At 44.8% G+C, this 27,796-nt stretch overlaps 2 protein-coding genes across 3 annotated transcripts in view; both read right to left on the bottom strand.

The window, feature by feature from the left end:
* Positions 1-27,796, bottom strand: part of LOC307074784 (uncharacterized protein) — a 146,851-nt gene that overhangs the window by 66,151 nt on the left and 52,904 nt on the right. Inside the window, exons 20-21 of one of the 2 annotated variants that reach the window (XM_079735129.1) lie at positions 17,894-18,067; positions 11,966-12,139 (exon numbers count right to left, since the gene is read on the bottom strand). In XM_079735129.1, the coding sequence (XP_079591255.1) occupies positions 11,966-12,139; positions 17,894-18,067 (348 nt within the window). The remainder of the gene's footprint in view (positions 1-11,965; positions 12,140-17,893; positions 18,068-27,796) is intronic. The other variant, XM_079735130.1, reaches the window with a different exon arrangement.
* LOC307074787 (stonustoxin subunit beta-like) lies at positions 1,473-5,794 on the bottom strand. Its single transcript, XM_079735135.1, has 3 exons — positions 5,676-5,794; positions 2,676-2,722; positions 1,473-2,268 (listed from the first exon to the last, which is right to left on the bottom strand). The coding sequence occupies exons 1-3, from the start codon at positions 5,753-5,755 to the stop codon at positions 1,715-1,717; spliced, it is 681 nt and encodes a 226-aa protein (XP_079591261.1). The 5' UTR covers positions 5,756-5,794; the 3' UTR covers positions 1,473-1,714.

Below are 27,796 nucleotides of genomic sequence, written 5' to 3'. Positions count from 1 at the left end.
CTCTGCATCCTGGAAGAACCAATCAGTTGCTTCGTTCCACGGTGAGGCCCCCCCCCCCCCAGGTCTCTGTCGTCTGCTTTGAATAAACTCAAATGCAGACCGCGGATAAACTACACGCTCAAAAACTGTTCAGCTTCTGTTCCTCGTGAAACGAAACATCGTCACAACTCACCTCCTGGTTCCCCGTGTTGGATCGATAAAGAACCAAAGAACCTTATTCCCCCCTGTTTGATCGATAAAGAACCAAAGAACCATATCCCCCCTGTTTGATCGATAAAGAACCAAAGAACCTTTACCCCCGTTTGATCTATTTGAGGGCTGACCCTCCCGGGGGTGAACCAGGAGGAGGAGCAGGAGCAGCAGGAGCAGGAGAAGGAGGAGGAGGAGCAAGAGGAGGAGGAGCAGCAGGAGGAGGAGGAGGTCCAGCCCAGGAGGGGGCTGTGCTTCGAGGGTCTCGACGCCGCGTCGGCCGTCAGCGTGGAGCTGGACGCCCCCAGGGGGGCGGAGCCCGGGGCCCCTGTCCAGAGGGCCAGCGCCGGGGCTCCGTGAGGATTTAAAAAATAAAGTCCATTTTATTCAAACAACTGCACATGGAACAAGAGTTGTTAACATTAGGTCCTCTTTATTCTAAATAATGAATTCCCCTTGTTCAAACCAAACGCATCGTGTAATCTTCCATACGATCGTACATCGTGGTATCCAGACTATATCCCTACAGACGATGGGGAGTTTTACATGATACTAAATCCACAATTTAACCTGGATGTACAACTAAAAATGAAACGTGGGGCCTTACCTTGCCACCGTTATTCAAACAAAATGTAATTTTACATACAGTATTAATGCTACAGAAAGGGTTGTATCAAATCGGACATAACACTAAAGCCTTTTCTGAATCAGCACCCCTGCCCCTCAAAGGTCTCTGCACGGCCCTGTTGCCATATTGTAATACAATACTGGGAATATACAATATAAATATTGCGTTGACACAATCGTAGCAGAATAGGAAACAATGCATATTTGTCTATCCAATGAGCTCCAATGGGCTGAACTCACAATCCCACAGAGTCATGCTGTACACCTATAGTTGATACTGCAACATTGTTGGAGTTCTGAAAATACACCAATGTTACCTATCTTGGCAAAACTCACAGTACAGTAATGGCAGTGAAGTACAATGAAAAACACTGCGGTGAGAAAATGTTTAGACTTTCTTTCGGGGGATGTAATGATGAAATCAGTGCACAAGTACAAAAAGGTAACAAAGCAAATGTTTATTTGTTACTGTAATACAGTAAATGTTCAGTTGAACTGACGGCAGAAAAAGCTTTTCGTAGGCCAAAAAAAAAAAAAAAAAAAGTTTATAAATGAGGTGAAACAGATGTAAATGTAAATCAGTCTGTACCCCACCTCCATCCTGATCAGCCTCTCACACCCCCCTCACCCCCCCTCCCCAGTAAACCTCACGCACCCTTCATGTGTGTGTGGGTGTGTGTGTGTGTGTGTGTGAGCGTGCGTGCGTGTGTGTGTGTCTACAACCGACACAGAGACACTGAGTCACCCCGCTGACCCCCCAAAACACAGGTGGTGTCAGGTTCTCCACCCATGTGGTTGAAGAGTATGTGTGTGTGTGTGTGTGTGTGTGTGTGTGTGTGTGTCTGTGTCTGTGTGTATGTCTGTGTGTGTGTGTGTGTGTGTGTTTGGGTGTGTTTGTCTAAAACCGACACAGAGACGCTGAGTTACCACCCCTCCATAACCTAAACCCCGGGAGGAGGTCCTCCTGGGTGAAGGAGGACCAGAAGGTGTGGAGGTGTGTCAGTGTGTCTGAGGACCCTCTTCCACCTGGGGACACTCTGTAGAAGGACAGAGAGCCAGCAGGCCGGTCCAGATACACTCCTACTCTGGTGGAGCTAGCGGGGGGGAGACGCATGTATGTCTCTCTACCGTTGTACCAGGCAACGTAACGATCATCATCACAAAGAAGACTCCAGGACTTGTTGTTCCATCCAAGCAGGCTGTCATCAGCCTGTCCTCTCCTTGTGATTCCTCTGTATGTCACTCCTATACCAACCCATCCTTTCCTGTCTACCTCCCAGTAACAGCGGCCAGTCAGAGCCTCTCTACCCAACACCTGGGGCCAGGAGTCAAATCTCTCTGGGTGATCCAGATACGACTGGTCCTCTCTAACCCACGTCACCTTCCTGTTTTCCTCAGACAGAGAGAGGAGTCTGTGGGCCGTGTTGGGGTCCAGGGTGAGTTCACAGGCATCTGAGGGAGAACCAGACATGATGAGCTGCTGACCACAGAGACACTGGGGAGTGTTCAGATGTTAGTGGTTTTTTTATCATCTCATGAGGAGGAACAGCTTCAGACTCCGGCTTCTCCCCCCCTCCCCCTCCCCCGAGCCCAGATGTTACCTTAATGATGATTATCATGATTATGTCTGATAATAATCACAACACTACTCACTATCCAATACATAATATAACAATTTAATACCTGCTGGGTTTTATACAAGCAGGTTTAATTGTGATGGTCGACATTATTAATATAAGTAAGATACATGATGTCAGCCATCATCCTCATTCCCAGTAGGATCTGATCTCACTTCCTGCTGTGTGGATGGACTTTCCATCTCAGTAGTGAGTGTGTGATGTGATGAATCAAACACTTACACTTCTTTAGAGCTGGTTTCAGCCTCCACACTCCACCGTGCTCCACACTGGGGGGGAAACAAAGTGAGAGCAGCATGTTGAAACATTCACCTTCATCATCGGCCGTCTCATAACGTTGTACACAACATGAGTTATGTTGTGTATTCAGTCTTATTATGTACTGTTCCTGTTACCCCACTACACCACCAGATGGCGCACCTACCTAGTGTTATACTGAGACTGTAATGTGATGTAAAGTGTGAGAAGAAGAATACAGTGATACTCGTTGAGTGAACCTACAGTGCCTGTCTCGTTCTTTATTCCATTAAATTAACAAGTACAAGTTTAGTATAGAACAAATTGGCGATGAGGAGGATGAATACCGTACCTCTACCTGCGTTATTTCTGCCGGGTGCCGGACAACCTACAATTCCGTTCGACACTTGGGCTAAGATGTTTGAAAACTATCTACTAGCCATACACGCGGAGGGGGACGACTGGCCAGACACGAGGTTATGTGCAATCCTCTTACATTGTCTGGGTACAGAGGGCCAGCGTGTGTTTTACACACTTGCAGACGCAGGTGCGTCCTACAAAGAAGCAATGGATGCACTGTGTGCACACTTCATTCCTGCAAGAAACGTCGTGGTGGAACGTCACACGTTCAGACGAAGGGTTCAGAAAATGGAGGAGACCATTACAGAGTGAGTTGCCGCCCTGCGCGAGCTAGCCACTACGTGCGGATTTGAAGGTAACAGAGACGAAATGATACGTGATCAGATTATTGAGCATGCAAGCTGTGCTAAAGTGCGCGACAGACTGTTGGTGCAAAGTGATGCAAACTTGACACTAGAGAAAACGTTGAAAATCACAGTCCAAGTGGAATCCGCAATTGGATATGCGCGAACGCTGGGTCCAGATGTGCGGGCTCCGGTGCAAGCAGTGACGGCGAAGCCTAAACGTCCATTCAAAGGCAGAGGGATGAACAACCACCAGGCTGCGCCTACAAAGGACCCACCAAGACAGGACCGATGTTTTAGGTGTGGGTCATCTACTCTTCTTGCAAATGCTTCTGACGGCCCTGCGCTGTAAATGACCTGCCGGAAATGCAATAAAATGGGACCCTTTGCAAAGGTATGTAAGTCTTCTGAAAGACCAGCCAGAACTGTAAGTGTAGTTGGCGTGCTGGGAATCTATCAAAATAGGCCAGCTCAGAAAATAACGTGTGAAGTGACTATTAATGCAAAGTCAGCTTCTTCTCCAGCAGAAATAGTGGTAGATACAGGTGCCGCTGTAGTTCCTGTTCCGGTTCAAACGTGTACCATACGAACTGTGCTCAGCCCCAAGTGCGTTCTCCAAGATGATGTCGCTTATACTGAAAGGCTGCAAGGGGGTCCAGTTTTATTTGGACGATGTCATAATATATGGAAAGGTCAAGGCAGCACATGACCTCAACTTACAGGAGGTGCTCGCCGCGATCAAGCGGGCCGGCCTCCAGCTAAACGAGGAAAAATGCCAGTTCAATCAGTATAGGCTGGTTCCTTGGACATGATTTCTGCCCAGGGCCTACGGCCACTCACAGAGCAAGTCAAAGCCATCACAGAGGCTCCGCTGCCGACAGATGCTACAGCACTGCGCTCATTCCTGAGGCTCACAGCGTGGTACCAGAGGTTTGTGTACAACTATGCGTCGCTCGTGGAGCCCAAGCGAGCATGTCTGCGTGAGGAATAATTCCAGTGGACTTCAGCAGCTAAGAAGAGCTTTGAGGCTGTTAAGGATTGTACTGTGAACAGCCCAGCGCTGTCCGTCTTCGACCCCAGCCTCCCCACCTTCGTGTCTACAGACGCGTCAGACTATGGCTTGGGGGCGGCACTGACACAACTACACACAGATGGAACAGAGCGCACAGTTGCATGTGCCTCACGTACACTTAACCCTGCAGAACGCAAGTATTCTATCGTTGAAAAGGAGGCGTTAGCCTGTGTGTGGGCTGCCGAAAAATGGAGGGCTTTCTTATGGGGTACCAGATTCACACTACGCACAGACCACCAAGCTTTGACCACACTGCTCGCAACAAAAGGTCTGGGCTGCGCTGGTATGCGCATTGTGCGTTGGTCTGCGAGACTCTTGTGCTTCACGTACGATGTGGAGTACCGTCCTGGCTCACAAAATCAAGTTGCTGATTGTTTTTCCTGTCTACCCCTCCCAGCAGAAGAGGATACAGAGCCAGTAACAGAGCCAGAGCTCGTTGCTCTGTTGGACACAGAACTCAAAGCTCTCTCAGTGAACAAGTTTACGGATACATGTGAGGCGTGCCCTGAGCTCACAGCCCTTAGAACACAGATACATAGGAGCTGGCCTAAGACAGCAAAAGCGCAACCAGATGAGCTCAAACCATATTTCGCCACAAGAGATAAACTCTCAATCCAAGATATGATTATCTACAGGGGCTCTCACCGACGACTTGTGCCAGTGGGCTTAAGGAAGCAGCTGGTGAACTTGGCACATGAGACACATCAGGGGATCGTCCGCACTAAACAAATGCTGCGGGACTTATACTGGTGGCCCGGTATGGACATGTCTGTGCAGGAGGCTGTCCGTGCATGTGGACCATGCCGGCTGAATGACAAAAGTGCCAAGACACATGCCGCTCCTCTCCAGCCCATCCCACCACCTGGTGCCCCATGGCAGAAAGTGGGCATGGACATTGTGGGACCGTTTGAGTCAGCCAGCTGGGACTGTCGCTTTGCAGTGACGTTGATTGACTACTGCACAAAGTGGCCGGAGGTCGCTTCCACTGCTACCATCACAACGGCAGCAATAACTTCCTTTCTGTCTACCGTGTTTGCCCCGTTTGGAAACCCTACAGAAGTAAGAGTACCTTGGAAAGTGTCGCTCTACTATCCACAAGCAAACGGAGCCGTAGAGCGCTGGAACCGCATTCTAAAAGAGACATTGCTTTCTGCCGAACAAGAGAAAAGGCCATGAAAGCCGTTCGTACAGGAGTTTTTGCTCACTTACCATGCTACTCCACATGGCACCACAGGAGTGTCACCACATGAGCTCATGTGCAACCGACCAATGCGTACCAAAGTAGACATTGGCCCTGCTCGCAAACCTGATCCACTGCCAGAAGAACAACTACGCAGTCGGGTCGGTGCCAAACAGCAGGCATCGGAAACATACACTGATGTGAAAAGGGGAGCACGTGTGCCAAAGATAAAAGAGGGAAGTTTAGTCAGAGTGAAGAAACCTTTCCATGTGAAAAAGGAACTGTCTAAGTTTCAGAGACCTGCCAGAGTGATGCGCAAAGCTGGTTCTAGTGCCTTCGTACTGGAGGATGGGCGCACATGGAACGCTAAATGAGAAGAGAATGAGTTAAAACCGAATAAAAAGAAAAAAATACTGCTGTGAAAACGTGAAAAAATACTGTTGCTTACTGAAAAAAAATAGTGTTGACTACTGAATGTGGAATAGACACTGTTTATGTTGGACACTGTATTCGATTGAGACAAGGCTGTTGTGATTTACATACCTGAAAATGTCATGTTAAGTTTACATTATATACGGGTTATTGGCCCTGCTCGCAAACCTGATCCACTGCCAGAAGAACAACTACGCAGTCGGGTCGGTGCCAAACAGCAGGCATCGGAAACATACACTGATGTGAAAAGGGGAGCACGTGTGCCAAAGATAAAAGAGGGAAGTTTAGTCAGAGTGAAGAAACCTTTCCATGTGAAAAAGGAACTGTCTAAGTTTCAGAGACCTGCCAGAGTGATGCGCAAAGCTGGTTCTAGTGCCTTCGTACTGGAGGATGGGCGCACATGGAACGCTAAATGAGAAGAGAATGAGTTAAAACCGAATAAAAAGAAAAAAATACTGCTGTGAAAACGTGAAAAAATACTGTTGCTTACTGAAAAAAAATAGTGTTGACTACTGAATGTGGAATAGACACTGTTTATGTTGGACACTGTATTCGATTGAGACAAGGCTGTTGTGATTTACATACCTGAAAATGTCATGTTAAGTTTACATTATATACGGGTTACGGGTTTCAAGAGTTTACCTGCTCCAGTTTATATGCAAAGGGCAAAGTGAGATGACAGTAAAGCTGCTGGTTATATTTGAGCAACATTTTCTAAGGTGAAGTTTTATGTTGATGCTGATAAAATGGCACTTAAGTTATTGCACTACTGATGAGTTATTGTACCACTGAGTTTTGAATTATCACAACCCTGCTAATGTCAGAGGTGGCATTGTTCTTTTGGTTACGTTTAAGCTTCTTAAAAGAGGGGGAATATGTTTGTATTCAGTCTTATTATGTGCTGTTCCTGTTACCCCACTACACCACCAGATGGCGCACTTACCTAGTGTTATACTGAGACTGTGTAATGTGATGTAAAGTGTGAGAAGAAGAATACAGTGATACTCGTTGAGTGAACCTACAGTGCCCGTCTCGTTCTTTATTCCATTATGAAGGCTGTTACAGCTGCCTTTTCAAACCACTTCATCTAGCAGCGGCATGAATCCTTGAAGGACAATTTGTCCCTGAGTGGTGAGCTGTCCTCTCCATACCTGAGAGTGTCCAGTCTCCAGCGTGGATCCTCCAGTCCAGCAGAGAGCAGCGCAGCTCCAGAGTCTCCTGGGTGATTGTAGCTCAGGTCCAGCTCTCTCAGATGGGAGGGGTTGGACCTCAGAGCTGAGGCCAGAGAAGCACAGCCTTCCTGTGTGACCAGGCAGCCAGACAACCTACACACACACACACACACACACACACACACACACACACACACACTTGTAAAATCCTGTGTTTTCCAGTCTGCCAACCAGTTTGTGAACGTCCTACTCCAAACACAAGTGGCGTTGCCTTGGTGACGTACAAGGTTATGAAGCACTTCCTGGTCCAGCGAAGGGACACCGGCGGCGAGGTGTGTGTGGATGTGTGGAGCTCCTTCCGGCCAGCGGTTGAAGATGGCCAAGACAAAGCTTCTCACACATAATACGTTAGGTTTCCTAAACCACACCACCTTTGGATTGGGACCATTTGCCACAGCGCCTCCCGTGGAAGAAGGCCTTCCCGGAAACAAGCGGGTATTCAACGGCCACATAATATATCAGTATTGTAGCGCCCCAAGCCCTAGTCTCTATTCCGCTGTGGAGCGAGGTCCACACAACGACAGGACTTTTGGCTTCTTTATATTTCACTTGATTAAAGTATCACCTTTACCTAGAACTCGGTTAGATTGTACTACCATCTAGATTATAGATCAATCAGGGAAACCACTAACATGATCAAAAGTATTATTATCAGGGGTGCAAACTGGTGATGGCCCAAAAAGGTGACGACATTTTAATGTCAGAAAACAAATGAAAGATCAGCGAACGGGCCCAGGCCTTCCTGTGATTCATTCTCCGTTCTAACGTTTTAAGTGACTCATTAAAGCGGTCAGTGATGTTCAGACCTACTGTATGAAGCAGTGCTCACAACAACTTAATCTATTTGAATTTTAAATGTATTAATGTGAAACTTAAAATACATTTAAGATAAGTAACATACAATACCTTGCAGTAATATTTGCAAACCCCCGTTGACAAATAATGTTAATTTTCTAATGGTAGCACTCTGGCCTACATCATCTGTTATAAGAGACGTTTACTAAATAAACGACTGGCCGATAGACTGCTTACACGGTGAGAGTAGTTGTCCAATTTTCATGTGTGGATCAACTAAGGAATCAGGAATAGTTCACTCAGAATGCATAATAATGTAGTGGTCTCCCCCTATAGTCTGTGGGCCAGTACTGATGCAAAGTCAATCCTGGCCAAGCAGCAGAAGTTAAGTGACAATGTGCCAACATTACTGGCCCATTTATGGGTGCACTAAACATGCAAGAGTAGTCTTAATGTCCCTGTTTATAACACAGGGCGCTTTAAGACATTTAGAGTAGCCCCACTTCTCCCAGCACCACTACACCACTGCTTACAGCTGTTACAATATAGCTGGACTTAACTATCAATTAACAAGTATTAATCCTTGGCTTTCCTTATTTATTAGTTCATAATGAAGAGCTTTAATGAGTTTGTTTCTTCATTGGGTACACAATTAACAATGTTATTCTATATCCTTTTTCATATATTTGAATAAAGAATTCTAAATCTCTAGCAATTTAGATAATGAGTACTAGATATCATAAGCTTTAAAACCTGTGTTTCATGTGACACCCTGGCTTTTCCGTGCCTTGAGCGCCAGGCCTCCTCCTCCCTTTCCCTGTAGGGTGCTCTTGAGCACTAGGGATATTGTTGCATATTGTTTGATTGTGTCTTGTACTGTTCACTTTGACCTGCAGGGGGAGCTAGAGTGTTCCTGTGTTAATGAGGGAATTGGAGCCATCCTTGTTTATGGCTGCCGGGGATATAGCCGGTGTCCTGTGGCCTCATTGCCCGGCTCTCTCTGATCGGCTCTGGCTAGACGCGGTTTGAGGGCAGCGGATCGCAATGCCTTTTTGCATTATGCATTACACATGTCTTGCCGATGTGCATGACTCTTTACGTTACCTTTTCTATTGATTCATGGAAATACCTGTTAATAAATATAGATTATTGTAACTAACGTTACCCGACGGTGTCTGTCTCCCTATGTTCAACGCCATCGAGCCAAGGCGTTTGTGACACAAATCATCTACTGTATTGACATGACTGGAATTTAGATGTTGGACTCTAAAAGTGAGCTCGGGAGATCAACGCCTGAGGAGATCTCCGCCACTAAGGGGAACCCTCTCACTTGGAAAGGCTCTACCTCTCACCTACCAACAGAGGACAGGGGGACATATTTTAAACCCCGAATGGCTTGGAAGTTCATGTTCTGATTGTTAAAAAAAAAAATAGTTCAGCAGTTGTTGTTATTTTACATATTGGGTTATGTGACATGTGGAGAACAGAAGAATGTTTCAAGATAAATTATTATGCAACATAGGGGTATTAGAATGGTGTCATTAAATGTTAATGGTGTGGACAATCCGATAAAAAGGGAGAAAGTGTTAACAAAATTTGGAAAGGAGGAGGTGCAGGTTATTTTTTACAAAAACACCTGTCATTACAAGAACATGAAAAATTTGAAAGATATGGGTACAACAATGCGTCTTACAGCTAATTTAAGCAGTCTTATAGGAGAGGGGTGCCCACACTAATTAAAAACTTTGAAACAAACAAAGAAATATGTGACAGGGAAGGAAGGTATGTGGTGGTTAAGGGAAAAATGGAAGGACAAATGGTTCCATTGATTAATGTGTACACGCCACCGGACAACGAAAAGACATTCTTTGAGGAGCTATTTGATGTCACAGCTGCGGAAATGGATGGGATCTTGATTTGCGGGGGAAAAGCTAGGACACATATCTCCAAGTGCATGAACATACAAATGAAGCAACAAGGAGTTATAGATATATGGAGAGATAGGCATACACTAGATCAGTGGTTCTCAAAGTGGGGGTCGCGCAAAGTTTTCGGGGGGTCGTTAAAAATGTCCGGGGGCGAGATGATTTAAAAAGATAAATAAATAAACCAACAGAAACAATGTATTGCGTCGCTCCCACTAAGCAAACTCAAAACAATTCCCGCTTGACAATAATCATTGACCTATTAAAGAAAGGACAGCGGATTAAAAAATCCATTCATGTCAAGTAAAAGGAAAAACCTCGGTCACGAGAACTTAACGGCGCTGTTCACTGAGCCCTCTTGGATGCCGGGCCGAAACAACATTTGTTTCAATACGACTCCTTTAAGCTGCCCCCCCCCTCCTGCAAAAAAAATAATAAAATAAAACGACTAATAAAACGCTTGAGGTGGCGTTTTGAAAAGAGAAAACTTACATTTTATTAGTACAAGGTATAAAGATAATTATGAGCCTTTGATTGATATCCAGACATTTTTTGCGGACACACGTTCCTGTTCCCCACTTGTATTGGAGTGAACGGAGATATCTACATCTGGGCTTCTTGAATCGAGGGACCCGTCCACATCCCGCTTAAACAGCTGCAATACCAGGCTTGCTGAGCAGCACTGGTGGATTACGGAAGTTTCCACTGCTCCTGGGGGCCTGATAATAATACGGAACAAAAATAGTGGGCTATTAGCCACATTTCGGGGGGGATGAATTTTGGCTTTCAATTGCGCAGGACTACCCCGCATTGTCTGCGGCGGCTATGGACATTCTTACACCCTTTGGGTCGATATATATGTGTGAAAAGAAATTCTCGTCCCTGGCATAGGCCTACTTGAAAAACAAGTAGGAGATATCAGCTGAGCAGCGTGGAGGAAAATCTTGATGTCGCCGTGTGCGGCATCAGCCCACGAATGAACTTATTAAGTTCAAAAAAGCAGGCCCATCCTTCACATCAGTGTAAAAAAATATATACATACTCTCAGTTCATTTAAATTTGATGCATGTTCTTGGCTTGAATTAGATTTTCTTTTTGAGGAGGAGGTTTATTATTCATGCGTCTTGTTCAGGCCTAGATCTATCTGCAGATGCACTGTTCCATCATGTTTAAGTTCTTGTTAAAAAATAAATTAGGCATCTTGTCATTTTTCCTTTGATAGAATTGCTTCTTATTTGATTCTTTTCCTTTCAGTTTGTACAATTGTGGGAACATGCGATGAACGGGACAGGTTTTAAAATAAAGGTATTATTATACCAGACTGCCAAGGTATAGTTCAATGCTGAGTTATAGCACAGCTGTATTGTGGCGCCGGTGTGATCTCTCTATTGGGAAACCCGACCCACTTGACTTCCCATAAAGACACTCTACTTTGAGCAGAAAACTAAAACATTGGTTTGTACTTTGTACAAAGTTTCATTGAAATGTCACCGCAGCACTAGCGCTATTCACGAGCATGTGAAGAAATGCACTATTCAGGATGACCCAGAGAAGAAGATGAATCCTAATTGGAGTATAATATCCAATCAGCAGCCGGTTATTATTACTAGGTATTTAATTGAGGAGGAGGAGGAGGATGAAGAGTTGGTTGGTGATGAAAGATGTCGAGGCACTGGCGTGAGTGAGTGAATCTGTTCACATGAATGGACACAGATGGATGGTACATAACCAAGGACATTCTCACTTCTAATAAAGGGCTGCGACCACATTTGTTAGGTTGCCACCAAATTACAAAGTAATTGGCACCTGTAGAAAATGTGTCTTGAGCCCTGAGAGGACATATTCTACTTATTTGTTAAGACCTGTTATCTTTCTGGAAGTAAATCTGTTCAATGTCCTCTGATGTATTACTTGTGACCATTGAGTGAAACTGACCTGAGAGTTTCCAGTGTACAGTGTGGACTCCCCAGTCCAGCAGAGATCAGCTTCACTCCTGAATCCTGCAGATCATTGGTACTCAGGTCCAGCTCTCTCAGACTAGAGGAGTTGGAGCTGAGAACTGAGGCCAGAGCTTCACAGCATCTCTTTGACAGATGACAGCCATTCAGCCTACACACACAATAAACAGAACACGTCAAGAACCGTGAATAAAGTAAGGTAAAGTATATTTTACTTTTAACATAATGTAGGACTTCTGTTGAAATATTTAATTAGAGATGTTTTATTAATATATACTAGTCAATACATCATTAAGTTTATTATAAGATATACTTTATTTATCTCAGCAGAGAAATTTTTTGTTCCAGCAGCCAGCATACATACACACAACACAACACAACACATGTATACATACATATCCCACCTAAACAAAACCATGAGCCCACAATACCTAGGATAGAAAAAGTGTAAAGGATGGTCCATATGCATAAGTAGAAGTAGCTGTTACTCAGAGATAACAGTACAAATTGTCCCTCCCCCCTCTGTCCCTCTCCCCCTCTCTGTTCCTCTCCCCCCTTCGTCCCTCCCTCCCTCTCCCCCTCTGTCCCTCTCCCCCCTCTGTCCCTCTCCCCCCTTCGTCCCTCCCTCCCTCTCCCCCTCTGTCCCTCTCCCCCCTTCGTCCCTCCCTCCCTCACCCCCTCTGTCCCTCTCTGTCCCTCTCCCAACTCCCCCCTCTGTCCCTCTCCCCCCTCTGTCTCTCTCCCCCCTCTGTCCTTCTCCCAACTCCCCCCTCTGTCTCCCCCTCCCCTCTGTCCTTCTGTCCCTCTCCCCCCTCTGTCTCTCTCCCCCCTCTGTCCCTCTCCCAACTCCCCCCTCTGTCTCCCCCTCCCCTCTGTCCTTCTGTCCCTCTCCCCCCTCTGTCTCTCTCCCCCCTCTGTCCTTCTCCCAACTCCCCCCTCTGTCTCTCCCCCCTCCCTCTGCCCCTCTCCCCCCTCTCTCCCCCCTCTCTCCCCCCATTTTACCTCAAAACGAAAATTCTAACGCAAGATTTGTGTGGAACTTCAATGGGGAATAAAGACTAACTAGACGGATAACAGCATTGAGCACTACACAAACAGTAATAGATATTTTTTCAATTAGGCGATTCATTCTTCATAGAGACACAGGAGGTGTCAAATTAAGCACTGCCCCCTATGCATTCTAAACATGAACTTAAAGGAATACTTGACCGGTGGAGACATGAATCTGTATTGAAAGTGGGTCATATATGTAGTCGAATAGTAACATAAATTTCTCCGTGACCGAGAAAAGGCAGAGAGTGACAATGACAACTCCCACAATGCCAATCAGCGGTCACTCCCTGACGGACGTAACATGACAGCCAATCAACGTTCACTCCCTGCAGTCCAGCGTGAACAGCAGCATGGAGGAGAAGTGATTGTTGCCGTTTGCGGACTCCCGGAGCTCAATATCTAAATAATATAATATATAGATATCTATATAATATAATACAATATATAATATCACGGCCAAAAGCTTTGTGCGCCTCTGGATGATATTATGAATTAAAGACTGCTTCGGGTTCTCAGTTGTCTCTGGTACTTCCACAACAAGTAAAGACTCCTAGTGGGGGTAATCTCGGCCAGAGTCCTGCACGGAACAGGGCATCCGACGGCTGAACAACATAATTTCAATGAAACAGGGGAAAAATAATGTAGGTACTGTGTTGGACATGGGTGCAGGTTGCGGGTTTTGCGATTGCGAGCGAGACTTCTCTGATGCTGGAGATGTTATTCAGGAGCAGAGGAGTAAACTAAAACCGTCCACAGTGAATGATGTGCTTTTTTTGCACAGCAATCTAATTATAATTATAATAGCAATTTTATAATGATAGAACGCCGGTTCTGTATCGGCGAAGTATTCCTTTAAACTTATTTAAAGTGAGTGAATCTGTTCACATGAATGTACACAGATGGATGGTAGGTGACCAAGGAAATTTTCACGTCTAATAAAAGGGTCCACATATGTTAGGGTAACACCAAATTATAAAGATAGTAGCCAGTAGAAAATGTGTCTCGAGCCCTGAGACGACATCATCTATTCATTAATTTCAACCTGTTAACTTTCTGGAGGTAAATCTGTTCAACATCCTCTGATGTGGAAATTTTGCTGTAACTGTTTGACCATTGAGGGAAACTGACCTGAGACTTTCCAGTGCACAATGTGGACTCCCCAGTCCAGCAGAGAGCAGCTTCACTCCTGAATCCTGCAGATCATTGGTACTCAGGTCCAGCTCTCTCAGACTAGAGGAGTTGGAGCTGAGAACTGAGGCCAGAGCTGCACAGCATCTCTCAGACAGATGACAGCCATTCAGCCTACACACAATAAACAGAACACGTTAAGAACTGTGATTAAAGTAACGTAGATCGCTTACTTTTAACATAATGCAGGACTTATGTTGAAATCTTTAATTAGAGATATTTTATTAATATATACTAGTCCATAAATTAGATCCTTATGTTTTCTCAATATTGGTTGTAAAATGTATAATATTTTAAATATAAGAATTTTATAGTGTTTTACCCTCGTTTTATATATTAATTTTACTTTGGATTGTAGTATTATGTATTGTATTGTAATACATGTCATAGTACACCTACAGAGATGTTCTGTATATTAGGGCTACAACCAGCGGGGGCAAAAGGGGGTGGGCTAGTGGGGGCTTAAGCTCCCCCTGAATAAGGCTGAGCCCCCTCCAAGACCCCCTCCCAAAGACCCCAGTCAAATTATTATTTTTAATAATAATGTGGCGAGCAGCACGGGAACGACCAGACGGGAGCCCAAGTTGAGAGAGTTTGCAACTCTCATGGCCCAAACTCTGCAAGTCCCATCGGACTGACATATATGTTACAAAACTAAACTATGAAATCATATTTTTCATTTGCGTAAGTGATGATGACCGTCGCTGCTTGTTGTGTGATTTGATTGGTTGATTCGTACCATATTGTAGTGTGTAGTATTATTTGTTGCGTCAAAGCGTATCAGCCCCTGCTATAGACAATCTAGCCCCCGGTAGCTCCCGCAATTCTATTTCTTTGGCGCCGCTACTGGCTACAACTAATAAGTAAATGTTTAAATATCATTTGCTGGGCGATCTCTACAGAGAATAAAGTACTCTCCTCCTTAGTCTCTTCCCTCTCTCTCCTTTTTCCCGCTCACTCGTGACCTCTCACCCTTCCGCCAGCTGACCCTGAAGTCTCTGCATCAACCCATCCTATAAACCCAAACAGCGACCATATTACCAAACGTACTGAACAAAGGTTCAATGGTTTTAAAAAAGTGGGTTACCTTTTATTAATAATGAACGTATATTTATGCATGTAACCTTAACCGTAAATTATAGCAACATATTTAAATACAGCTGTATTTAATTATTAATAAGCAATTATTATTCATTCTTGAATATTAATTGCTGGGGAGAGGGACAGAGGGGGGAGAGGGGTGAGGGACAGAGTGGGGAGAGGGGTGAGGGACAGAGGGGGGAGAGGGACAGAGGGGGGAGAGGGGGGAGGGACAGAGGGGGGGGGAGAGGGACAGAGGGGGGGAGAGGGGTGAGGGGGGAGAGGGACAGAGGGGGGCTCTGTCCCTCTCCCCCCTCTGTCCCTCCCCCCTCTCCCCCCTCTGTCCCTCACCCCTCTCCCCCCTCTGTCCCTCTCCCCCCTCTGTCCCCCTCCCCCCTCTGTCCCTCTCCCCCCTCTGTCCCTCTCCCCCTCCCCCCTCTGTCCCCCTCCCCCCTCTGTCCCTCTCCCCCCTCTGTCCCTCCCCCCTCTCCCCCCTCTGTCCCTCACCCCTCTCCCCCCTCTGTCCCTCTCCCCCCTCTGTCCCTCACCCCTCTCCCCACTCTGTCCCTCACCCCTCTCCCCCCTCTCCCCCCTCTGTCCCTCACCCCTCTCCCCCCTCTGTCCCTCTCCCCCCTCTGTCCCCCTCCCCCCTCTGTCCCTCTCCCCCCTCTGTCCCTCTCCCCCTCCCCCCTCTGTCCCCCTCCCCCCTCTGTCCCTCTCCCCCCTCTGTCCCTCTCCCCCTCCCCCCTCTGTCCCTCTCCCCTCTGTCCCTCACCCCTCTCCCCCCTCCGTCCCTCACCCCTCTCCCCCCTCTCCCCCCTCTCTCCCTCACCCCTCTCCCCCCTCTCCCCCCTCTGTCCCTCACCCCCCTCTGTCCCTCCCCCCTCTCCCCCCTCTGTCCCTCACCCCTCTCCCCCCTCTCCCCCCTCTGTCCCTCTCCCCCTCTGTCCCTCTCCCCCCTCTGTCCCTCACCCCTCTCCCCCCTCCGTCCCTCACCCCTCTCCCCCTCTGTCCCTCTCCCCCCTCTGTCCCTCACCCCTCTCCCCCCTCTGTCCCTCACCCCTCTCCCCCCTCTCCTCCCTGTGTCCCTCTCCCCCTCTGTCCCTCCCCCCTCTCCCCCCTCTCCACCCTCACCCCTCTCCCCCCTCTGTCCCTCACCCCTCTCCCCCCTCTGTCCCTCACCCCTCTCCCCCCTCTGTCCCTCACCCCTCTCCCCCCTCTCCCCCCTCTGTCTTACCCTGAAAATTCACCTCAAAACGAATATGCAAACACAAGATTTGTGTGGAACTTCAATGGGGAATAAAGACTAACTAGACAGATAACAACTTTGAACACTACACAAACAGTTAGTGATTTTTTTTCATTCAGGCGATTAATTGTTCATCTTGACAAAGGAGGTCCCGGAACATGATCCGGCGTGTTCCGGCTCAAATTAAGCACTTCCCCCTCTGCATTCAAAACATTAACTTTAACTTATTTAAAGGTGTCATTGCATCCTTTTTTCATTAATTTTGTGGTGGTAACTAGTAGCAATGAATGCCCTGTGAGTCGGATTTGGTGAAAACAATTCTCTGTTTCCCGCTGTTCTAGTGTGGTGGAGGAGGTGGGCGGGGAGGAACGACATGATTCTGGCTCTTACTCTGCTACTTTCATGACATGCAAACTTGCCTCTGATTGGCTAACATCACTGTCCATCACAGTAATAAAACCAATTAAACTTCCAGAGAGACTCAGAGAGAGAGAGACAGAGAGAGAGAGTTGGAGAGAGAGACAGAGAGAGACAGAGTGAGACAGAGAGAGAGAGAGAGACCGAGAGAGAGAGGGAGAAAGAGGGAAGGAAAGAGAGAGAGTTGGAGAGAGAGAAAAAGAGAGAGGGAGAAGGAGAGAGAGACACGGAGAGAGAAACACAGAGAGAGGGAGAAGGAGAGAGAGACAGAGAGACACAGAGAGACTCTTTTTTCTTGGCCAAGAGATGCAACGTTGATTTGTTATCGACACCAATAGCACAGGCACAAACTTGTTCCGCAATGTAAGCACCTTGCTGTTACCTCCTACCTGCCGAGATGGGCTCTGTGTCACCTGGCCGCAAAAACGATGCTGTCTTCCTGTGGGCCGTTGCAAGCCAAGGAGGGCGAGGACATGAATTCTAATTCACCAACTGACGTCAATTGGTGAGGCTTTTCTAATTTGCTTGTTTATGCGTCTATTTTCTTTCATTTGGTAATGCAAGCAATCGAGGTAGAAGGTCATTTTCACGTTCAGCATGCATATGCAACCCTGAGTGACCTATCTTATTTCAAAAGGAACAAGATTAAACAGTTTCTCAGGAAATGACACCTTAAAAGTGAGTGAATCTGTTCACATGAATGGACACAGAAGGATGGTAGGTGACCAAGGACATTTTCATGTCTAATAAAGGGATGCACATATGAGTGCCACCAAATTAAAAAGATACTAGTCAGTATATAATTTGTCTTGAGCCCCGACAACATTTACTTATTTATTTAGACCTGTTAACTTTCTCTTCAATGTCCTCTGATATGAAACTTGTGGTGTAGCAGTTTGACCATTGAGTAGAACTGACCTGAGAGTTTCCAGTGTACAGTGTGGACTCCCCAGTCCAGCAGAGAGCAGCTTCACTCCTGAATCCTGCAGATCATTGGTACTCAGGTCCAGCTCTCTCAGACTAGAGGAGTTGGAGCTGAGAACTGAGGCCAGAGCTTCGCAGCATCTCTCTGACAGCTCACAGCCATTCAGGCTGCACACACAATAAACGCATTAAGAACGGTGATTACAGTAACGTAGATATTTTACGAATGGACTTATGTTGAAATCGTTAATTAGAGATGTTTTATGAATTTAACTAATATATACTAGTCAATACATAAGATCCTTATGTTTATTCAATATTGGCTTTAAAATGTATAATATTGAAGTTTTTTGTAGTGTTTGAGACTAATTTTGTAGATTTATTTGACTTAAATCGTTTTTTTTTATTACTTTAATCTAGTAGCATGTATTTGATTAATTGTATTGTAATAATGTTAAAGTACATCTACAGAGATGTTTTGAACTTTGACGGGAGCCAAAGTTATAAGAGTTTGCAACTCTGGTGGCCCATGCTCCGCACGACCCTGAGAGAGACTTTATGTAAACACACCACACACACCTGAAACACACATCCTGTCGCCCACAACCACGACTGCCTCGGTGCCGCCGACCCTCCAAGGATCCGATGCGGCACTTGGCGACCACGGCCGTGATCACCACAGTAATATGATAATATATATATTTTTATTATTTTATGAAGACATCGAACTGACTTATATGTAACAAAACTGAACTATGAAATCATATTTTTCATTTGCGTGACTGATGATGACTGTTGCTGCTTGTTGCTTGATTTGATTGGTTGATTCATATCATATTGTAGTGTGTAGTATTATTTGTAGCGTCAAAATGTATCAGGCCCTGCTATAAACCATCTAGAAATAACTCATATTTCTTTGGCACTGCCACTGGTTACAACTAATAAGTAAATGTTTAAAAATCATTTAGCTGGGCGATCTCTACAGAGAATAAAGTACTCTCCTCCTTTGTCCCTTCCCTCTCTCACCCTTCCCCCACATGACCCTGAAGTCTCTGTGTCATCCCATCATATTGGTTAAACCCAAAGCGTACATATAACCAAACTACTGAAAAAGGTTATGTTAAAATAGTGGGCTGCCTTTTATTAATAATAAACTTATATTTATCAATGTATCCTTCATATTAATAATTACTTATTAATACATATAGCTACATATTTAAATACAGCTGTATTCAACTATTAATAAACAATATTACAACAATATTATTTCTTGGCTTTCCTTATTTCCATACACCTGGTTACACAATATAACGTTGTGTATATTGAGATACTTGTTATAAGGTAGTAAGGTAAGAGGTTTTCTAGGTTATCATATCTTTTAAATTCTACTATTGTATATTATATATATATATATTGTATATTGTGTTGCGTGTATTGTGATCTATGTTATTAGTTAACTTACAGAGATCTTTTGGAGGCTTTGATCACTGGCAGCAGCCTCAGAAGACCCTCCTCTGAAGCGTTGTATTTCTTCAGGTCAAACACATCCAGCTTCTCTTCTGATGACAGTAATATAAAGACCAGAGCTGACCACTGAGCAGGAGAGAGAGATACTGTGGAGAGACTTCCTGATGTCAGGGACTGTTGGATCTCCTCCACTAGAGAACGCTCGTTCAGCTCATTCAGACAGTGGAACAGATTGATGCTTCTCTCTGGAGAGAGATCTCCATCTATCTTCTCCTTGATGTAAGCCACAGTATTCTTGTTGGTCTGTGTTCTTGACTGTCCCAGCAGACCTTGTTTAAACTGAGTGATCAGTGATCTACTTTGTGTCTTTCCCAGCAGATCTCGTAGGACAATCTGATTGGTCTCCAGAGAGAGGCCCAGGAGGAAGCGGAGGAACAAGTCCAGGTGTCCGTTCTCACTCTGTAAGGCCTTGTCCACAGCACTCTTGTAGAGGAGGAGGAGTTTATCTTCACCATAGGTTGGTTGTTCTTCTGAGAGTAGATTTACCCCAGTGTGGATGAAGGACCAAAATACATAAAGGGCAGCCAGAAACTCCTGGATGCTCAAATGGACAAAGCAGAACACCTTGTCACCTTGGTACAGCCCATACTCTGCTTTAAAGATCTGGGTGCACAGCCCTGAGTACACTGAGGCTTCGTTGAAAAAATGTTTACACTCTGCCAGGTCTGCCTCGTAGAAGATCAGGTTGCCACTCTCCAGCTGGTTAAAAGCCAGTTTTCCCAGTAAAACAATGATCTGCCTGCTCTGTGAACTCAAGTGTGGATCTGTTTCAGCTATCCAACGATACTTCCTGTCCCCCTGTATGGACTGAACCCTCAGGAAGTGGCTGTACATCTGAGTCACAGTCTTGGGCGTTTCTTCTCCTATCTGGGATGTTTTGAAGAAGTCCTCCAGAACTGTAGCAGTGATCCAACAGAAGACTGGGATATGACACATGATGTAGAGGCTTCGTGATTTCTTGACGTGGGAGATGATTGTGCTTGCTAGTGTCTCGTCTTTGAATCTCTTCTTAAAGTACTCCTCCTTCTGTGGGTCGGTGAACCCTCTGATCTCTGTCACCATGTCAACACACTTAGCAGGGATCTGATCTGCTGCCGCAGGGCGTGTGGTTATCCAGATGCGTGCAGAGGGAAGCAGGTCGCCCCTGATGAGGTTTGTCAGCAGCACGTCCAACGAGGTGGACTCTGTGACATCAGTGCAGATCTGGTTGTTCTCGAAGTCCAGAGGAAGTCGACACTCATCCAGTCCATCCAAGATGAAGACAACTTGGAACCGATCGTATCTGCAGATGTCTGCTTCTTTGGTCTCAATAAAGAAGTGATGAAGAAGTTCTACCAAGCTAAACTCTTTCCCTTTTAGTAAATTCAGCACTCTGAAAGTGAAGAGAAACGTGAAGTGTATGTCACGGTTTGCTTTGCCTTCAGCCCAGTCCAGAGAGAACTTGTGTGTTAAGATGGTTTTACCAATGCCGGCCATTCCTGTTGTCAAAATTGTCCTTATTGGTTTATCTTGTCCAGGTAAGGGTTTAAAGATGTCTCCACATTTGATTGGTGTTTCCTCCTTGACTGGTTTTCTGGAAGCTGTTTCAATCATTCTGACCTCATGTTCCTTGTTGACCTCTCCACTGCCTCTCTCTGTGATAAAGATATCTGTGTAGAAGTCGTTCAGAGGTGTTGAATGTCCTGCTTCAGCGATTCCCTCAAACACACACCAGAGCTTCTTCTTCAAATGAGACTTGATTTTTTGTTGGCACTCGACAGCAGCAGATCCTAAATGAGAAAACAACAGAAGACATCAGTAAGTGGATGGTGGCATCAGTGGGAACATGTCAATATTTCCCGATTAATGAATCACTTCATGATATTTAATGGCTTCAAAACCTTCTGGTCGGAGAAGCTGGTCATGGCAAAGTCACCATATTATAGATTCAAAAAGGACTATTTTGTTTTTTCAACAGCTATATGATTGGTCTAATGATAGTATAATGATAGTGAATTGGTGTTAAATGACGTGCTGATATAACAAGATAGTGTTGCATCTCCACTGAGTTATTCTGCTGTTGTTCTGCAGTTTATGTTTAATATTATTAATCATATTAATAATAATAAATATAACTGCAAGCGGGGATTAACGGGGTCCGAGCAAAATGAAAAGTCAAGAATACACTAATGGAAGATATATAAAGATGACATATAATTATGAAGGAAAGATGTTGATGTTCCCCTTAATGCCATACTGTGCCTCGGCTTACAGGTGACTGGGCTGCAGAGCAATGGCCGAATTACATGTTCAGCTTGTTCATAATTGTCTAATCAGGACTCAAACTCTCAAATTTAGGATCACCAGTACAAGGCATTATTCCATTGAGCCACTGACAAACCTGAAATGTAGCCTCATTCACGTGGTGAACATGTCTATTGATAAGCACATAACATCCAGAAAACTCCAAGCAAACATTTCTCAAATGTATTAAGGGCTTTCTTAAAAGCAAATAGATGAAAAATCTGGAATTCAGGGGGAAATTAAACATTTGTTTTCAAGAACACTAACGGAAGAAATATTAATATGACAGAGTTCATTATGAATTAAAAATGGTTAACAAAGAAGTTCCCCTTAATGCCATACTGTGTCTTGGCAGTCAGATTCTTGGAAACTAATGAGCCGGAATGTTGATTGCCTAATGAATTTCAGGTGCTGTTCAATGTTGTGTTTCTTAAATGAGTGGCAATGACGGAATGTCATGTTCAGCTTGTTCTTAATGCTGTAATCAGGATTCGAACACTCAACATAATGATCACCAGTACAAGGCATTATCCCATTGAGCCACTGACATTCCGGAACTGCAGGAAGCCTCATTCCCATGGTGAAAATGTCGATTGATAAGCACACATCAAGAAAACTCCAAGCGCACACTTCACAAGAGAATTAAGGGCCTTCTTAAAAGAGTATAGATCTGAAAATGTGCACTGTTAATAGTATCCACCTAATGATAGCCGTATGGTGGTTATACAATAACAAAATGGTCAGATAGGCAAAATGAGTTGAAGCTGTGGACGTTTGGCTTTTCTATGAAATTGTGGGAAAAGTAAACATTTTTAGGGCATAAGACCCGGGGGGGGGGGGGGGTTAATGATGCATCTGATTCTAGAGATTAATATTATGAAAGAATTTTGAGTCCAGGTCAATCTGGTGAGGAGAAATAAGCCTAATTCATGATTTTTTACATTAGCACCACCTTTGGGTGCAGTACCACAAATTTTGGTTTCTAGGTGGTGGAAGTTTTTGGTAACCATACCTGAAAATTTCAAGAGTTTTCGATTTACGGTATAGGCTGCAGTATGACTTTTACAGAATTTGTGGGATAAAAAACGTTACAGAAACAATAGGGGACCCCTAATAATTACATTGAATAATATTTTATTTCAAGGTGCCTTTCATGACACCCAAGGTCGCCTTTCAATTCATAAAACAATCTAGAGTCAAAAACGGCAAGAGCTGCTTAGCCAACAGCATGATCAAAACAAAAAATAAGACCCATGTAGGAGGGGGTAAGAACAGCAGTGAGGAGACCCAGGTAGGAGGGGGTAAGAACAGCAGTGAGGAGACCCAGGTAGGAGGGGGTAAGAACAGCAGTGAGGAGACCGAGGTAGGAGGGGGTAAGAACAGCAGTGAGGAGACCCAGGTAGGAGGGGGTAAGAACAGCAGTGAGGAGACCCAGGTAGGAGGGGGTCAGAACAGCAGTGAGGAGACCCAGGTAGGAGGGGGTAAGAACAGCAGTGAGGAGACCCAGGTAGGAGGGGGTAAGAACAGCAGTGAGGAGACCCAGGTAGGAGGGGGTAAGAACAGCAGTGAGGAGACCCAGGTAGGAGGGGGTAAGAACAGCAGCACAACGGGGATACGAGGGGACCTACTGTAGGGGGTCATTACAGCGAGCATGCCAGTGGGAACACTGTGTTTTTAGGAAACATTTGAATCAAATTCCCAAAGAGGAAAGATTGTCCCCACATTGAAGTTTGAAATGTATAAGTCTCACATTTTGTCATTTAGTCTGAACAGAACAAATAATAATCTCCTACTGCTATTCAAAATGTGTATTTCTTCTCTGTTTTCAAGATAAGAGTCTCTTACCACTCAACAGTTTGTCGGCCAGTCCCTTCTCATCCATCTCCATCAGGCAGAGCATTGTGATGTGTACCACTCCCTCTATGGCGCGCCTCCTCTGCTCCTCGTTCTTACCATCCACCTCCTCCCTCTGTATCGCTGAGCATTGTGGGTAATCCGGGAAGTGAACCCTCCAGAGCTTCTTCAGCTCCTTGTCTAGAAAAGCATGTGCGTTCTCCTCAGCCCTCTGGAACAGAACAGACATCAAGGAGAACTTTACTCTGAACTCACTGAGGTCATCGGAAGCATCTGTCCTGGATTCACGTCCGCTGGTCTGAAGAGGGAAGCCTGGAGACTATTAGCTCCACAAGAGATGCTTTCTGATGTTCATGGAAAGCTGAAGTCAAACGTCTTGGTTGACATTTACACACCTTGATCAGCTCTGTTTGATGCTGCTGTACAGACTGAGCACTGGTAACCATTAACCACTCCTGGTTTTGTCTGTGGAGAACACACAGACACACACACACACACACACACACACACACACACACACACACACACACACACACACACACACACACGTGATTTGACATTGGTACTGTTAGGACAGACTGTTCTTCTCCAGCTCATCATTGCTCTCTACAGCAGGCGCTCTGTGAAGGGTTTCTTATCGGGACCAAGAGGCCATGCGACGCGGAGGGAGGCTGTGGTACCCATAGACATAGAAAAGAATAGACGTCTCATCGACCGCTACTACTGGCGCTGCCAAGCCTTTGGGCCACCTTCTTGGAGCGGTCGACTGCTCCACTCAGTGTAATCTGTTTGGCAGGTGCAATGAACTGAAAACCAAACTGATTTTCACGCTTTTTCTTTTTGCTGCTGAGCATCTGACACATCGGTGTGTTTCACTGGAGCTGGACCGATGCGTGATGTGGTGCGTCTCAAGACGTTTTTAAACTGCCAAATATGCCCGTCTTATGCACGCCTTTTTCCCGGCATGGTCCGCAAGTTTACACTGCCCGAAGTAAATGGCCTGCGTGAGCCAGCACCCCAATTTACCCTACTGGACCCCTATGTAAATCGCATTTGTAGCCTAGACTCAGGAGTGAACTCATTCTTGCATGCGGGTGTCTTCATTCATTAAAAAATAAAAACATTCAGGAGTATCCAAATTAGTCTAAAGTGGCCTAGACTCCAATTTTAGGACACATTTTATTATACCCCCTCGGTTTCACACAGGCAAGATGGTGAAATTGCTGGGCGTGTCAGTGTAAAAAGGCCTTCAGAGTCTGTTCTTCTGTTACTGCCATAGCCATGTTGCAGATCAACACACAGGCTTTGGTCCTGCGTTACTGAACTGATGTCTTTCACACTCCTCGTTTAAATGTTGAGGTTCATGTCTAACTTTGCCTTCCCAACGTGAACAACCTCTTTTTAGCTGTCGAAACGCTTTGCACCAGCAGAGGCAGACGTTGGCCCACGCACAGAGAGGGCGGGTCCTGGGGGCGGGGCTAACTGGACAGAAGGGGTTCCTATTGGAGGAAATTAAACTAGCTATCAATCTTGCTCAGAAACAGCTTCCTCCTGGGGTTGATTGATCCAGATTGATCATGTTCTGATTAATGGTCGGCGGGCTGGATCAAGATGATCCGCGGGCCGCCAGTGGAACAGCCCTGATGTATTGGTTGAATCCTCACCTTTCCTTAGAAGGTTGGTGATTTCCATCTTTAAAGTTATGAAGTTGTTCCGTAGACAGGTCACTCTTCATGGAGATGCAGGTGGGGAGTCCAGGGGAGTCTGCTCTCTGCTGCTGGACTCTTCTAGAAAAACAAGAACCAGGATTTATGGACGTTTGATAAAAGCTGTCATTTTCATAATCTCTGATGAATCCTCCCCCCTTCTCAATAGACTGATTTCGTTCTTTAAAGTTAACAGGTTGTTCCATAGAGTGGTCACTCTTCATGGAGACACAGCTGGGTCCAGGGGAGTCTGCTCTCTGCTGCTGGACTCTTCAAGAGAAACAAGGGTTTATGGATGTAGGATAGACATTGTATTTCTATAATATCTTATCAATTCGTACCCTTGTTCACGAATTCGCTTCTTTTTTCTGAATAGGTTACGTATGGTCTTCATGGAGACACGGCTGGGTCCAGGGGATCCTGTTCTCTCCTGCTGCTCTGGCCTTCTACACAACACACACAGCTGTTAATCAGACTAATGATGGAGTCATGATGTATCACTGCTGAGCTCTGAGGTGGACAACAGTCACAGAGAAAGAGATCTTCTCCTTACCTCTTAGCTTTGCTCCGGGGGCCATGTTCCCCAGACAGAGCGGTCTTAGAGGTAGGACCCCCCTCCTCTCTCTCCTCATCCATAGTAGACTGGGGAAAATACGTTCCGTCCCATACGCTTTAAAGTTATGAAAGTATAAATGTAAGAGAAGAAACAGAGGTTAAAGTGTTCATTAAACAAGTTATTAAGGTGAACGGTTTTGAAGGAGCAGAAGGAAGTGCTGCTCGCTGCAACAGACCGTTGAGATGAGGAAATCAACTTTAACATGAGGAAGTTACAGAACTGATTTGACTCAATCACTCACACAAACACACACAAACACACACACACAAACACACAAGGATCAAACTGAGCCAACTGCCTATATAGGGGAGGGTGGGGTAAGATGAACCAGTGGGTAAGTTGACCCACCCCCTGTGTTTGGGCCACTGTACACATTTGTTGGACCATCAATTCAGGAAGCAGCCATCCTTTATATCTGGCTGTGATGAGAGAAGCACAGGGTCAAGCTGCAAGTATGTTTTTTTCCCCCAATAAACGTTTTTTTTTCACGTCAAAGTAAGTTTTTAACATGTCAGGTATAATGACTGCTATGTCAAAGCAAATTTATCCAACTGTCAAAATATCCAAAATATCACCCTCAATTAATTAAAATTCAATACACCACAGGTCAGTAAAGCAGTTAAACATTAAGATGTATTCTCTACAAAACGCATATAAACGGTAGTATACTGGTTGATCATTATTATATACCAGTAACCTAAAGACAATATAAACGGTAGTAAACTGGTTGATCATTATTATATACCAGTAACCTAAAGACAATATAAACGGTAGTAAACTGGTTGATCATTATTATTTACCAGTAACCTAAAGACAATATAAACGGTAGTAAACTGGTTGATCATTATTATTTACCAGTAACCTAAAGACAATATAAACGGTAGTAAACACTCTATCTTTTCTTACCTTATCTACTCCGGGATTAAAATGCGACCATACGGTATAAAGTAGTAAAAGTATAAATGCAAGAAGAAACAGAGGTTAAAGTGTTTATGAAACAAGTTAATCAGGTGAAAGGTTTTAAAGTGGAGGAAGAAGGGCTGCTCGCTGAGACAGACCCTTCAGAGGGGGCAGATCCAGGAGCCGCCCCTCTCAGCGCGTGTCACGTGTTTTAGGGGAAAACGAAGATATCGCAACACACACACACACACACACACACACACACACACACACAAACACACACGCACACACACACACACACACACTAGTATCACTGAGCCAACTGTAACGTCTGCCTTATAGAATATGTGTAATAAATAGGCCTATATATAATATAATAACACCATGGAATGATACTATAATATAATGATACCATGTGATAATATAATAATATAATAATGTAATAATATAATAATACCATGTAATAATAGTATAATATAATAATACCATGTGATAATATAATAATATAATAATGTAATAATAATATAATAATACCATGTAATAATAGAAAAATATAATAATGCCATGTGATAATATTATAATATAATAATACCATGTGATAATATTATAATATAATAATGTCATAATGTAATAATAGTATAATATAATAATACCATGTGAGCCTGTGTACATTGGCGTCAGTTTGGTTTGAAATGTGGTGGGGACAGAGACGCAATCTGGAGTGCTTTTTCAGAAGCGCTGGGTACATTGAGGATGCACCTTATTTTTCTTTAGCGCAGGTCATGAAAGGTTCTGAAAGACGGGATACCCATGTAGCTTACTAATATAAAATTTATACAAAACAATGATGTCTGACACGTTTTATGAAGAAAACGTTTTCAAAAAGCATTGGACATGATGACCCACTATGTTCTGCTCCATGATGCACTCAATGTTGACGTGACATGGCATGAGCTATACCAACATAAACAAAGAGGAGCTTATTACCTACGTGTTTAAGTTCAGAAGGGG

This window comes from Pollachius pollachius (assembly GCF_949987615.1).
Source record: "Pollachius pollachius genome assembly, chromosome: 4".
NCBI classification, from domain to species: Eukaryota; Metazoa; Chordata; class Actinopteri; order Gadiformes; family Gadidae; genus Pollachius; species Pollachius pollachius.
Note: the sequence above shows the minus strand (reverse complement) of the source record. Positions and strands in the feature narration are given on the sequence as shown.

Bases quoted from the DNA above. Each gene is read 5' to 3' on its own strand.
- LOC307074787 (XM_079735135.1), bottom strand. From the start codon at position 5,755: ATGTCTACTTTGGTACGCATTGGTCGGTTGCACATGAGCTCATGTGGT. The intron at 2,723-5,675 runs GTAAGTGAGCAA...TTTCCCCCCCAG, and splicing joins GTGCCATGTGGAGTAGCATG to TGTGGAGCACGGTGGAGTGT. The intron at 2,269-2,675 runs GTAAGTGTTTGA...GTTCTCCCTCAG, and splicing joins GAAACCAGCTCTAAAGAAGT to ATGCCTGTGAACTCACCCTG.